At 56.6% G+C, this 13,703-nt stretch overlaps 1 protein-coding gene across 1 annotated transcript; it reads right to left on the reverse strand.

The window, feature by feature from the left end:
* Window positions 1-704: 704 nt before the first annotated feature.
* RASL10A (RAS like family 10 member A) lies at window positions 705-11,295 on the reverse strand. The gene is made up of 3 exons (XM_031948861.1): window positions 10,692-11,295; window positions 5,151-5,275; window positions 705-1,268 (listed from the first exon to the last, which is right to left on the reverse strand). Exons 1-3 carry the CDS (start codon window positions 11,013-11,015, stop codon window positions 998-1,000), a joined length of 720 nt encoding a protein of 239 aa, XP_031804721.1. The 5' UTR covers window positions 11,016-11,295; the 3' UTR covers window positions 705-997.
* Window positions 11,296-13,703: the final 2,408 nt, after the last annotated feature.

Raw genomic sequence — 13,703 nt, forward strand, 5'->3', positions numbered from 1 at the left:
GGGTGTCTCAGAAATAAAAATGCAAATCGAGAGAACCATCCGGGAGCCGCTAGGTGGCGCTGCCGTGGATAGAGCTCTGGTCACGGATGGGGAGCAAACCCAGCTACCTGGGGGCTCTTGGGTAATAACCCCGGTGTCTCAGAAATAAAAATGCAAATCGAGAGAACCATCCGGGAGCCGCTAGGTGGCGCTGCCATGGATAGAGCTCTGGTCACGGATGGGGAGCAAACCCAGCTAGCGGGGGGCTCTGGGTAATAACCCCGGGTGTCTCAGAAATAAAAATGCAAATCGAGAGAACCATCCGGGAGCCGCTAGGTGGCGCTGCCATGGATAGAGCTCCGGTCCTGAGTCACGGACATGGACGAGAGGACTCGGAAGGCCCGGGTTTCAGCCCCGGCTGAGCCAGGAAGAACTCGCTACCAGTCGGAGCCGTCCGAGGGGAGTGGGCGGCCTCTAAGGCGCCGGCTTCCCTCCCCCGGGCCGGGGGCCGTTGGGCAGAGCTGCACAAGCACCGGCGGGGGGGGGCTCCTTTCCCAGGATTCCTTCCCATCCGGCTGAGACGTCTCGGGCGCTGAGACTGAGCGGTCTCAGAGCTGGAAGTGGCCGGAGGAGGGGCTTGGGCTGGGACCGCCCCGAGCCTCGGTCCCTCCCGGCGCGAGCCGCAGCCCCGGTCCGCCCCCGCCCCCCAGAGATGGAGCTGGGCCTTCCTTCTCCTCTTTATTCCGTCGGTTTGGCCCTGAGCAGGACAGACTAGCCCTTGGGGGACACATGCGGGGTCCCCCTCCCAAGCCCTGCCGTCAGGGTCCTTCATGTGGAGCAGGGGCTCCTGCCCTAGCGGTCCCTCCGGGGAGGGCCTGGACGCCGGGCTCCCGGTCCCGGGCCCCCCTCCCCGACTCCAGCCATACAGTCCATGGCCTAGAAGGAGCCCGGGCTCTCGCAGCGGAAGTGCGTCCGGACGGGGCTTCCCGGCCGGCCCGTCCTGGGGAGCGGAGTGGGCCTACATGAGGCTGCAGCGGTTGGGGTGCAGGGCGCCCTGCAGGCGGATGGCGGGGTGGCTGTGCTTGCAGCCCCTGGCCAGGACGCTGCTCAGCAGCTCCTTGAAGAGCAGGACCACGTGCCAGTTGTACTTGGCCGAGCACTCCATGTAGCCGCATTTCCAGCTCTTCTTCACCAGCACGGCCAGGGCCCTGCGGGGACTGAAGCGCTGCCGCTGCTGGTCCCGCTTGTTGCCCACGACAATGATGGGGGCCTCTGGGGCGCCTGCCGGCCTGCGGGGGGAGAAGATGGGGCAGAGAAGGTAGGTGGGAGCCCGCCACGGCCCTTCCGCTCTGCTTTGGGGATGAGGGTTCCCACTGGGAATGGAGGAGTCTGGCTTGGGGGCCCCAAGACTCACAGCTCCCAAATCCAACCACGGAAAGGAGCTAGCGCTGCGGAGAAACGTCTGGGCCTGGAGTCAGGAAGAACTGAATTTAAATCTGGTCCCCAACACTCAGGAGCCTGCGATCTTGGGCGAATCCCTGAACCTGCCTGCCTCAGTTTTCTCAACAATAAAATGGGGATAATATAGCACTTACCTTCCAGAGTAACTGAGATAATATTTATTGAGTGTTTAGCACAGCGCCTGGCACACAGAAGCCACTATCTAAATGCTAGCTATTATTATTATCTCAGAGGCCATCTGGTACAGCCCACTCGTTTTACAGAGAAGGGAACTGAAGCCCAGAGAGACGAATACGGTGTTCAAGATCACACAGCTATTTTTTAAAATCATCGCTAAGAAGGGGTGTGATGTGGTGGATCAAGACAGGAAGACCTCCATTTAAGTTCCACTTGATATGATCCTGGGAGAAGAACTCAAACTCTCCGAGTTCTAGGTTGTCCAGAAGGTGTTAATATGCATCAGCGAATGGAGTTTACACACTGGAGAGCTTCCTTAATTAAGGAAACCCCAGCTCTAGTTCTCATCACTAATCTCTCCATTCGGTTCTCTCCTTTAGACTAGGCTTCCCCAGGTCCTGGTTCTCTCCTTTAGGGCTCCCTGGGTCCTGGTTCTCCCCTTTAGGCTAGGTTCCCCAGGTCCTGGACACTTTACTGTCCTGAGGAGAGGATTAGAATAACTGATTAGTACCTGGAAAGAGCCTAGAGACCTTTTAGTTCAACCCCTTAAGTTAACAGGTGAGGAAACTGAAGCTCAACTTGGATAAAACCAAAAGTCACAGGGACCGGATGGCCTAAGATAGAGCGCCAGATCAGGGATCAGGAAAACCTGAGTTTAAATCTGGCCTCAGACACATACTAGCTATGTGATCTTGGGCAAGTCCCTTAACCCTATTTGCCTCAGTTTCCCCATCTGTAAAATAAGCTGGAGAAGAAAATGGCAAAACCATTCCAGTATCTCTGCCAAGAAAATCCCAAATGGGATCACAGAGAACCAGACACAATCTCACAGCCAGCTAGGTGCCAGGGCTGGGGTTCTCAGCAGCACCTCCTTGTGGCTGTGACTGTGAACTGACCTTCACTCTCCACCCAGGGGAAGATAGTCTCCAGCCAATGCTCTTGAATGAGGGGGCACTAAATTGTGGAAAGAACCAACTACATTATTCCACCACCTATGGAACATAAAGGTTCGTACTGGAGAGTTTGGACAGGAGGGTAAGTGGTAGCAAACTGCCTGGTTCAGGGGAAATTACATTCAGCCAGAGAGACTGAGTTTGAATGCTGACGTTGTCATGTGTTGTCTGTAAGAATTAGGGGAAGTAACTTCAATTTTCTGCTCCTTGGGAAAGTGATAAGGTTGGACAGCTGCTCCTTCCAGCTCTAAACCTCCTTAGGGCCCCAGGGCAGAGCTGGCCCCCTAGCAAACTTGCTGAACTGTGGAACACTGGGAACAGCTCTGAACTTTGGAGTCAGATTGAAATCCTGACTCTCAGGAATATTAATTTCCAAGCTCTCCCCTCCTTTATAGTGTTGAATGCTAAATCTTTTGTGAACCTGTGACTCCTCAGTACTTGATTTCCTTTTTTTCTGGCTGTTTGGAGTATTTTTTCTTTGAATTTTGGCTATAATATTCCTAGGAGTTTTGATTTGGGGCTTTCAGGAGGTGATCAGTGAATTCTTTAAATGTCTACTTTTGTTCTCTGATTCTAAGAATACCAGACAATTTCCTTTTGTGATTTCTAGAAACATAATGTTTATGTTCTCTCTCTCTCTCTCTCTCTCTCTCTCCATGGCTTTCAGATAGACTGATGATTCTTAAATGATTTTTTCTCAGTCTGTTTTCCAGCTTGAAAACTTGTTTTTGCTTTGAGATTCTCACATTTTATTCTTTTTTTTCAATCTTTTGATTTTATTTATTGTTTGTTTGTTTGTTTTGTGAGGCAATTAGGATTAAGTGACTTGCCCAGGATCACACAGATAGTGTTAAGTGTCTGAAGTCAGATTTGAATTTAGGTCCTCCTGACTCTAGGGTCGGTACTCTATCCACTGTACCACCTAGCTGCCCCTTTTGATTTTATTTTTAATATTTCTTATGTCTAGTGAAATCATTAGCTTCCATTTGGTTTATTCTAATTTTCAGTTAGTAATTTTCTTGGTTATGATTTTGTGTCTCTTTATTCCAAGCTGCTAATTCTCTTCACATATTTTCCCATAGCTCTCTTTCTTTCCCCATTTTTCCTCTCTCTCATTTCTTTTTAAAAGAAGTCATTTTTTAGCTCTTTCTCATTTTTAAACTCTCATAAATGTTAGTTAAATTTGTTCACAAGCTGTATTTTTCTTTACAGATGCTTTTGAGTCATTCTCTAATTCGGGGGTTTGCAGCTCAAGTTTCCCTGTCACCACAATAGCTTTTTATGTTGGGACTCTTTCTTTGTTCATTCTTAAAGCCCACTTCTTGACTTTGGACTTGATGTTAGTGCTGGGCTCTGTGCACTTCTGGGGGAGGAGCGGGGATTTCTGGTCCCTTCTGTCCTCTGTCCATCTTTTGGTTTCCCAGCTCAGTAGGGAACCTTCCGGTGCCCCCAAAGGAATGTCATCCAAGGGGAGACCTACTTACTGTCCCCCTGATGGGAGTCCTACATGTTTCTGCCACAGGTTTGGGGCTGCTGGCTTGTTCCCGGCTGGGATTTGGCCACTATCCATCCCCTGGGAGGTTCTGCAGGTTCAGAGGGTCTGACCTATTTGCTCCCCATTGGTCCGGCATTCATGCTCCGTATATTCCACTGCAGCCTGGTCTGGGAGCTGGACCGAGCTCCCTGTCTGTTCCTGGGATGACCCGGCTCTCCCTCCTGAACCCATTTATTGCTCAGTAACCAGCCGGGACCTTAGGTGCAGACCCTCTCGGTCCCCTGTCTGACTCAGACCTTGGCAGTGGTCGACATTTAACATTGATCCTCCACCTGTCCGAGTTCAGGGACCCCCTGGGGTGGCTTTCTGCTCCTCCCGCCCGGGGGCTGCTCTCAGCTCTCCGTCAGGCCCTGGGCTGGAACACTCCCTGCTTGGCCCACTCCTGGCCCCGCTCTCGTCCCCGGTCTCTGAAGATCTCTTTGTCTCTTTAAGCTTCACTGGGCTGGAAAAATGATTGGCTGGGACTTTTTCTTGGCTCTCCTGAATAGGATTCAGTTGGGTACATTTTCTAGATCTTTGTGGGGGAGGTAAGGGAGGAGAGCCAGGCTGTACTTCCTGCTACTTTTTATCTTGATTCTGCCTCCACTTAGATCCTGTGGGAATCTTGAGGGAGGGGGAGGGGGGCACCCTGGGGAAAAGGCTGACTCTGGAACTTGAGGACTTGGGATTCAAATCTGGCCTCTGACACTTGTTTGCTAGCCCCCGGCCTCAGTTTCCCCCACTGTAAAATGAAGGAAGGAGATGGCTTCTAAAGTAAAATTTGGAATCTGGGACCCTTACCCTTGGGCCTCAAGGTCTCTTCAGGTTTTGAATGAAAAGCTCAGAGTAAATGGTCCCTGGAGTCCCTTCATCCGAGCAACCCCCCCCCCCCAAGTTCTGGCTCTCAGGGATGCTCCCAGACCTGGGGACTAGCTGCCCTTTATCCAGATGCTTGAGTTTGCAAAGCTCGCTCTCACAGGCCCCTCCCTGCCTCAGATCCCCAGCCCCCCCCCATCCCTCCCCTCCATCCCTGCCCCTGCTCTCACCGGTTCTCCGCTATCTGCTGCCTCAACACCTTGACGTAGTCAAAACTGTCCGGGTTGCAGATGTCATAAACCAGGACGAAGGCGTCCATGTCCTGCAGGCTCCAGTCCTTCAGGTCTGGCAGCTCCTGAGAGGGAAGGAGGGACGGGGTCAGCCCCAGGCCGGGAGAAGGGAGCCTGTAGGGCCCTGGGCAGGTGCTCAGAGCGGGTGGGGTGTCTATCCCTCAGCGAACACTAGAGGGCACTCACAGCTGCCCCCTTGGGAGACGGAGGCTGCTTCTGAGTCAGAATGGGTTTATAGATTAAGGGCCAGTCCTCAGAAGTTACCTCTTACCCCTCCCTCCAGCCTCCCCCGTTGCTCCATCCATATCACAGAAGAGAATCCTGAGACCCTAGAAAGTGACTTGTCCAAGATCACACAGCCAGCTGCAGCATAAGATTTTAAGGCAGCTCCTCGTACTCCCTCGTTTTCTACTAACAAGTCAAGAGCAGAGAAAACAGCCCTGGAGTTTAGCATGACTGAGCTGAACCTGGGCAAAGTGGAGCTGGGACCAGAAGAAGGCTCCCGGGCTCTGGTAGCCCAAGGAGGCCCCTCTCCCCCTCTGCAGGGGCTGGAGATCGAGCCCCGACTCTGATGCATGGAGCCCCCCGGCCCTGCTTCTGACGGCCGCCCACCCGGAGACCCAGAGGATGCCTCAGCCTGCTCTGGCCACAAAGAGAGTCCTGGGACTGCAGAGAACGGAGCCCTCGGCCTGGTCACAACGGGAACTCTGCCCTGGTCTATAGAATGACCCATGAGTCTGGTGCCAGACTGACCCCTGACCTGGCTGTAGCTGGCCCCGTCCTAGATTCTGGTCCAGACTGGCCTCCAGAGCCGGGGCTGCGGCACGGTCCCAGACGGACAAGGGCCTCCGCCGGCCCCCGGAAAGCCCCAGATCACCACAGAACACCCCACGTTTCTCCAGGCACAGACACAGATGTGCACAGACATCCACTCATGCAGCAAATATTCACTGCCTCACTGCTCTAGGTTGGGTGCCTATAGGGAGAGAGTGGGGAAAAGGGGGGGCAACCAGGACCCCCAGAAGGAGAGCCGGCCTGCTCCAGCCAGCAGAGAGGCCTACAAAGGCACAGAGGCCTCCGTTTCTGACTTTCCCTCTGCTGGGAACGGTCCTTTGGCTTGGAGACTGATTTTCCAATGGGGCCTAAAGTCAGAAGATCTAACCTTAGATGCCAGTTTTGATCCTCATTCCACCTATTGAGACCCCACTTTCCTCTTCTGTAAAATGGGAGAGTTGGTTGGGTTGAGCTCAGAGTTCCTTTTATGATTTAAATCTATGATCCTATGATGGGTTCAGATCCTGTTTTCTACCAGTTTTGACTTTGGGGCAAGTCACTTCATGTGACTGGAGCCTCAGTTCCTCTGTAAAATGAAGAAATTGGACTAGTTGACTTCTGAGAGTCCTTCCAGCTCTATCTGGGACCCAGAATATTCTGATAACAAATCCAGCTCTCTACCCACTCAACCACACAGCCTTTCTTTCAAAGAATGGGGAACTGAAGCCCTGCTTGAAGAAGGTACTCGCCCAAGACTGATTAAGCAGCGACATCAGATTGTATCGGTTTTCCAATATATCACATCGCTTCCCTGCAAAGGATTGGAGATGTAGGGAAGGGGCTTGATCCCCATTTTCCTGGGCCCACCGAGGCTTTTCTTTGCTTGTCTTCTACTCCCCTGCTATGAGGTTCAGGGATTGATTGATTGTGAAAGGCCTTAAATAATGTTCCCTGTAGATTTGGACACTAGTGATCCCTATCTCCTCCTTGATAGCTTTTCTCTCTAGCTTTTCAGGACCCCTCTGTCTCCCCGGTCTCCTCCTACCTATTGGACCACTCCTTTGCTAGATCCTTCTCCAGCTCACACCCTCCATCCATATCACTCAGGCTGTCTATCCTATCTATCCTGTCACTCAGGGTGTATCCATGTTTCTCGGATCACTCAGAAGTCTGTCTTGGGTCCTTTTCTTTTCTCCCTCTATATTATTTCACATGATAATTTAATCAGTTCTCATGATTTCTATTATCTTTTTGCTGACAATTCTCAAATCTACTTATCCAGCACTAACCTTTCTCGTGACCTTCAGACATCTCTAACTGGATGTCTAGTAGAGATCTTAAACTCAACAAGTCCAAACAGAGCTCACTGATTTTTTCTTAAAATCTCCCCACCTTCTATATTCCATATCACTGTACAGGGCCCCAACCTAGGAGCCATCCTGGATTCCTCTCTCACTCTCTCAGATCCAATATGGTATCAAAGCCAAATGATTTCATCTCTGCTGCATCTCTCATCAGTTTCACCTGTGCAGCATCTCATCAGTTTCACCTGGGCTGCATCTCTCATCAGTTTCACCTCTGCAGCATCTCATCCCTTTCACCTGGGCTGCATCTCTCATCAGTTGCTGCATCTCTCTATTTGATAGGCTCCCTTCTCTCCTCCGACATTGTTCCCCTTCACCCTACCCCATGCAGGCTCCCTCATCACCTCACATCTGGACTATTGCAATAATCTACTGATGAGTTTGTTGACCTCAAGTCTCTCTCTACTCCAATCTGTCTTCCATTCAATCAAAAAGTGATCTTCCTAAAACTTAAATATGACTTTGTCACTTCCCCTACTTAACAAATTTTAATGGCTTTCCGGGAGAAAATGCAAAATCCTATGTTGTCATTCATAGTGGTCCCTTCCTCCCTTTCCAGTCTTCTCACACCTTACCCCCACACACATCTGCTTTGATTTAGAGACAGCCTTCTGTGCTGTTGCACAACAAGACTTTGCATCTCTGTTCCCCACAGCTACACTAACTACTGTTCCCTGTCTTCCTATGAATCCCAACTAAAATCTCATCTTCCACAGGAAACTTTCCTTAATCCTTCCTATCTTCTCAAATCTAACTCTCCACCACATCTGCTTTGATCCAGAGATGCTGGCCTCTGGATGATCCATAAAACTTTCCATTCCTGTCCCCCTTTTCTGCACCAACTACTGATCTCACTGACTCCCTGTAAATCCCACCTAAAATCCCCATCTTCTATAGGAAATTTCCAGTCTGTCTTAATTTTAGTATCTGCACTCTGCTAATTATTTCTTCTCCTGCATAGAGCTTGTTGGCACATTTTGTTTCCTTGTTGCTTTCTCTGGCTGATTTTGAGTTCCTCGAGGAGCAGGACCATCTTTTCCCATTCTTTGTATCCTCGGTGCTTACACAGCGCTTGACGCATAGTAGGTGCTTAATGCTGATTAACTGTCCCCCTCAACCAAGAAATTAATAAAGCAATCAACAAGCATTTATTAAACACCTTCTATGTACCAGCAAGGATACAGAGAAGGGTATCAATCAACAAGCATTAATTAAGCATCTATGATGCACAAAGAATATTCTAAGCACTGAAGATAGAAAATTAAAGCGAGATGGTCCTAACCTAGTCCCTTTCAATCTATCGAAAACCAAGAAAAAGGAAACCAAGGAGTCTTTTTCTGTTTTTGAAGTATGTGAAGAAATCCAACGAGAGCTGATGGAGGCCCTTCCCTGAAGGCAGCAATCTTTTCTCCACTAGCTTTCCCGAGTCCCTGGGACGGTGCTCTGCAGAATTAATAAATGGATCCTAGTTTTGTTGTCTTTTCACTATTCTGCACTCTCTCAGTTGCTCCTAGCTCCCCAGTACGGGGAGAGCTCTACAAAGTGAGCAGGCAGGATTTGAGGGGCCTTGGGGACTGCTCCCCTCTTTTCTGTTACACTGCCTGAAATTCCACTATTAGACGTTCTTGACTTTTTTCTGGGGTCGCCCGAAACTTGGACCCTGGGGAACAGAAGAGCAGTGGGGAGTCGTCAGTGACCTGAGATCTCTTCCGGTTCTCCCAATCTGTGCTCTCAGACAGAGACCCTTCCCCTTTGATGGACAACGGACCCCTAGACAGTCCGATTAAAGCCCACCGGCCGCTTCTCCCAACCATGTTTGCAAATGCATAAAAGACGGGCCGGAGGATGGCAAAGGAAACAGTTATGTGGGAATAAAGATGGAATTTGTTTCCCATCCAAGTTCCCAGACTGGGGCCCCGGGTTAAGGAGTCCTCCTGCGGGCTTCCCTCCAAGCTTTGCCGTTGGTATCCCACGGCCCATCAGCCTCACCATTCTCTGCCCCACATTCTAAGGTCTTGTTGGGACCCCTCCCTTCTGGAAGTCGCTACTCCAAGAATTCTCCCAATTTTGACAAGCTACGTTCTAAACGCTGCCCCCCCCCCCAACCTGTTCCTCAGGGGAGAGGGTGATGGTCCTCTCTCCCCACCCCAAATGCAGACCTTTAAAATGACCCTTTAGAACAATTTCTCTTATTTTTTTGTAATTGGCAGGAGGGAGAGAGAGAGAGGGAGAGACACACAGAGAGAAACAGAGACAGGAAAGAGAGACAGACAGGAGAGAGAAACAGAGACAAAAAGACAAGACAGAGGAAGAGGGAGAGAGAGAGGAAAGAGACAGAGAGACAGAGACAGAGACAAAGAGACAGAGAGAGAGGGAGAGATAATAGAAGGAGGGAAGGAGGGAGGGGGAGAGAGAGAGAGACAGAGAGACACAGAGACAGGAAAGAGAGACAGACAGGAGAGAGAAACAGAGACAAAAAGACAAGACAGAGGAAGAGGGAGAGAGAGAGAGAGAGAGAGAGAGAGAGAGAGAGAGAGAGAGAGAGAGAGAGAGAGAGAGGAAAGAGACAGAGAGCAGAGAAGAACAGAAGAGCAAGAGAGAGAGAGAGAGAGAGACAAGAAGGAGAGGAGACAGAGGGAAGGAGAGAGAAGAGAGACAGAGAGAACAGAGACAGGAAAGTATGTTTGAAGAGGAGAGAGGAGAAGATAGCAATGCTGGGCCTGCAGTCAGGAATACCCCAGAGTTCAAATTTGGCTTCAGACACTTATTTTGTCCTGTGGTCTTGGTCAGTTATTTTACCCACGTCTGCCTCAGTTTCCTCACCTGTAAAATGGAGACCATAAGAGCACCTGCATGCCAGGATTGTCGTCAGGCTCAAACGGGATGTTTGGGGAAAACGCTTGGGGCACAAACAGCCGCTATGTGTGTTTCCCCCTCTCTCGCCTGCGACCCGCTCAATCCAGTCCTCCCTGGGAGGAGCGGAGAGCCGGGGTGGGGGGAGGGGGGCAGAGCCCCGGGCTCCCCAGAACCACCATCTCTGGTTTGCAGACACCGGGGAGGCTCCGGGAGTCCCAGAACGCGCCCCCGGCGGCCCCAGGATCCCGGACGGAGGCAGCACACGGGGCTCCCGGAGGCGCAGCCTCTTGTTTGGGACACCCCCCACCCCGGTCTGCCCCGCTCGGAGATGGGGGGGCGGGCACCCTCCCAGCAGCCTGGCTCTCCCGGGGAAGGGCTCCCCAGCTCCCCCTGCCTCCTCCCAGCCCCCAGCCCGCAGGGCTCCCCGACCCCCAGCCCGGCTCCCGCCAGCCCCGCCCGCTCCCCTCGGCCCGCTCCGCTGACTCACCTGGAGGCCCCCGTCCCCAGCCGAGGAGGCCGCGCTGGTGGCGGCCGAGGCTGCGGCCGACGAGGCCGAGGCGCTGCTGCTGCTGGCGGCCGAGGCTGCGGCGGCCGCGGGGGCGGCCGCGGGGGCCGGGGCCGGGCCGGGGCCGCCGTCGCTGATGCTCAGGTCGTACACCACGCCGTTGAGCAGCACGGCGGGCCGGTAGAGGCGGCGGGCGGCCGTGGGCCGGTGGCGCTCGGGGAAGTCCCCGTACAGGAACTGCCGGATGATGGCCGTCTTGCCCACGCCGGGGGCGCCCAGCACTGCCACCCGCAGGGTGCCCCCCATACCCCGCCCGCGCCCGGGCCCTGGGCCCCGGCGGCCCCGGCCCCGGGGCGCCGCATGGGCCGCTCAGGGCCCCCCCGGGCTGGCCCGCTCTGGCTGCCCGCCCCCGGGCTCATGGCCCCCCCGCCGCCGCATCCGGGGCTCCGGTCGCCGGCCCCCGCCCTCGAGACGGGCAGGCAGACAGACCACTCCCCCCGCCCGGACCGACGGACAGACCCCCTTCCCCCGGGACAGACCTCCTCCTTCCCGCGCGGACGAGTGAAGCCCCCTCCCCCCTCACTCAGGGACAGCTGGACCCCCGCCGGGCGGCAGACGAACCCCCTCCCCCCGGACGCAACCCCCTGCTCTCCCCCGGGCAGGCGGACGGACGCCCTCCCCAAAGGTCCCCCAAGGCAGACCCTCCTCCCGCCCGCAGGGACAGACAGAGGAAGATGCACCCCCTCCCCCCGCCGCTGGCACGGTCCCCTTCAGATGGCAGCAGACAGGTCTCCCCCTTCTGTCTCAGTGCACCCCTCCCCGCCCCAGCCCCCGGGGCTCCCAGACGGCCCCCCTTGGACAAACGCTGGCGTCCCTCCCGATCCGGACCGCCCCCGCCCCGCCCCCAGAGCGCCCCGCAGCCCCCCGGACCCCCGCCCCGCCCCCCCCCCCGGCCCCGGGCGCACCCAGACGGACGCCGACCGACAGGGCAACGGACGCCCCCCCGGCCCGCGGGCTCAGCCCTGGGGCGCCCCCCCGGCCCGGGCCAGGGGCCCCGCTTCCCCCGCCGCCGCCCCGCCGCCCTCAGCCCTCCCGCCTCCCCCCCTCGGACTGAGGGGTAACGCAGGGCCCCCCTCCTCCCAGGCCCGGGGGTCACCCAAATGACTCCGCCTCCAAGGCCCCGGTTCCCCGCCCCTCTCGTCCCCGGACCCGCGCCCTCCTCCCCCCCCCGTCGCGCCCCTCCTCCCGCCGGACCGCCCCAGATCCGAGGGACGGCCCCGGCGCCCCCTCCCCGGGTTTTCAGCCCCTCTCCCGGCTTCCAGGGCCCCCTTCCCCGCCCCCGCGCCCCCCTCCTCCGGGCCCCTCCCCCTCCGGCCCCTCCCACTGGCCCCGGAAACGGGCGGGAATCCGCCGGGTTTCCGGGAAGCTGGGCCGGGGGGGGGACAACCCTGCCCGGGGACCTCCCTCCCCTTCCGCGCCGTCCCCTCCCCCGGGCCCCCCTCCCCCAGGCCTCCCCCCCCCGGGCCCCTCCCCGCGGGCCCCCCCTCCCCGGGCCCCCCTCCCCCCCCTTCCCCCCGGGGCTCCTCCACCCCCACCCCGGCTCCTTCCCGCCCTGCGCTCCGCCCCCGCCCCCGGGCCCGGGCCCGAGCATCAGGGGACTCCCTAATCGGCCCGGGGCCACCCGACCCTCCTCATTTTCAAAGGGGGTAAGGCACGGAGGGAACTGAACCCCAAAGTCGGGGTAAAGGGGCGGACCGGCTCCATCGATGGGGTCATGGCCTTAGAGCCGGAAGGAAGCGCAATTCTCGCTTTACAGAAAAGGAAACTGAGGCCCGAAGGCTCCGTCCCGGGGTCGCACAGCTAATAAGGGTCAAAGGCAGACTCCGAAGGGGGCGGGGGTCTTCCTCACCCACACTGAACTGGAGAATGGGGACAAGGGGCCGGGCCGCTCTCCCGCCCTTAGGGACCTTGGAGAGCTCCCGCTGCCCCGCCCGAGCGCGGAGGGTCCTGCCTTGCCCCGGGTCACCCCAACAAAGGAGCAGGGCCAGTACCAGGAGCCGGGCTTTCCCGTGGGCAGGCGCCCCCCAGCCCCGGGCTGCGGTCTTTTTCCCCTCGGGAGGCCTCCCCCCCCCCTCTTCCCGGGACCTCCCCCACCCAGGGAACTTAGGGAAAGTGGGCCGCCCGGAAGCCCCCCAAGCTTCCTCCATCCCTTTCTGTGCTTCCTTGTGGGTCTGGGGGGACAGGTAGGTCCGGGAAGTCTCCCCCCCCTGGGCCTCTGGGGAAAAATGGGGAAAGGACTGGGTCTGGGGGCACGTCCCCCCAGGCTCCCGGACGGCGAGAAGGGGTGGGGGCCTGGGGCGGGAGGGCAAGGGGCCCGGGACTCCCTCGGCCCCTTCTAGGACTGCCACCTGCTGCTCCCCGGAACAGGGGCTGCTGGGAAAGTGGTCCTGAAGAAATGGGGGAGCAGGGACTTTCCCGCAGCAGACACGGGTCTGGGCTGGGGGGAGCCGGCCGCCTCCCTCTCCTGGCTTCTGTGCAGGAAGGATGCCTGATCAGCTGCTGTGGGCTCCCGTGCCGTGGGGGACGGCCCGGGGGGCGGGGCCTCAGCGGCCCGTAATCCCTCCGCCCCCACCAAGGCAGAACCCCCGGGCCGGCTTCCCCTCCCCCTCTGGCTTGCAGTTGGGGGACCGAGTCCTTGGGGGTCAGGAGCATCTCCTGCTGAGCTGCTCCTGCCCCTGGTCTCCGGCCGGCTCGGGGCCCCAGACAAGGGGCACCCAAGACTCATTCGAGCCCGCCCCCTGATTTCCCGGCCCCCATCCTTTGGTCAGCAAGGGGCCCAAGCCTGGCTCTTGGCAGGAAGGCCCGGGGAGCGGTCCAGTTCAACAGAACCGAACCAAACCTCAACAGGCCGCATGGTGAATGGGCCCAAGGTCCCGGCGTGGGTTTCGGGGGGATCCACAAGAGTCAGTGTGAGTCTTAGGGGGCCACAGGAGG

Source organism: Sarcophilus harrisii, chromosome 1 (assembly GCF_902635505.1).
Source record: "Sarcophilus harrisii chromosome 1, mSarHar1.11, whole genome shotgun sequence".
Taxonomy (NCBI): domain Eukaryota; kingdom Metazoa; phylum Chordata; class Mammalia; order Dasyuromorphia; family Dasyuridae; genus Sarcophilus; species Sarcophilus harrisii.

Bases quoted from the DNA above. Each gene is read 5' to 3' on its own strand.
- RASL10A (XM_031948861.1), bottom strand. From the start codon at position 11,015: ATGGGGGGCACCCTGCGGGTGGCAGTGCTGGGCGCCCCCGGCGTGGGC. The intron at 5,276-10,691 runs GTGAGTCAGCGG...CTTCCCTCTCAG, and splicing joins CTGGGGACGGGGGCCTCCAG to GAGCTGCCAGACCTGAAGGA. The intron at 1,269-5,150 runs GTGAGAGCAGGG...CTCCCCCCGCAG, and splicing joins CAGCAGATAGCGGAGAACCG to GCCGGCAGGCGCCCCAGAGG.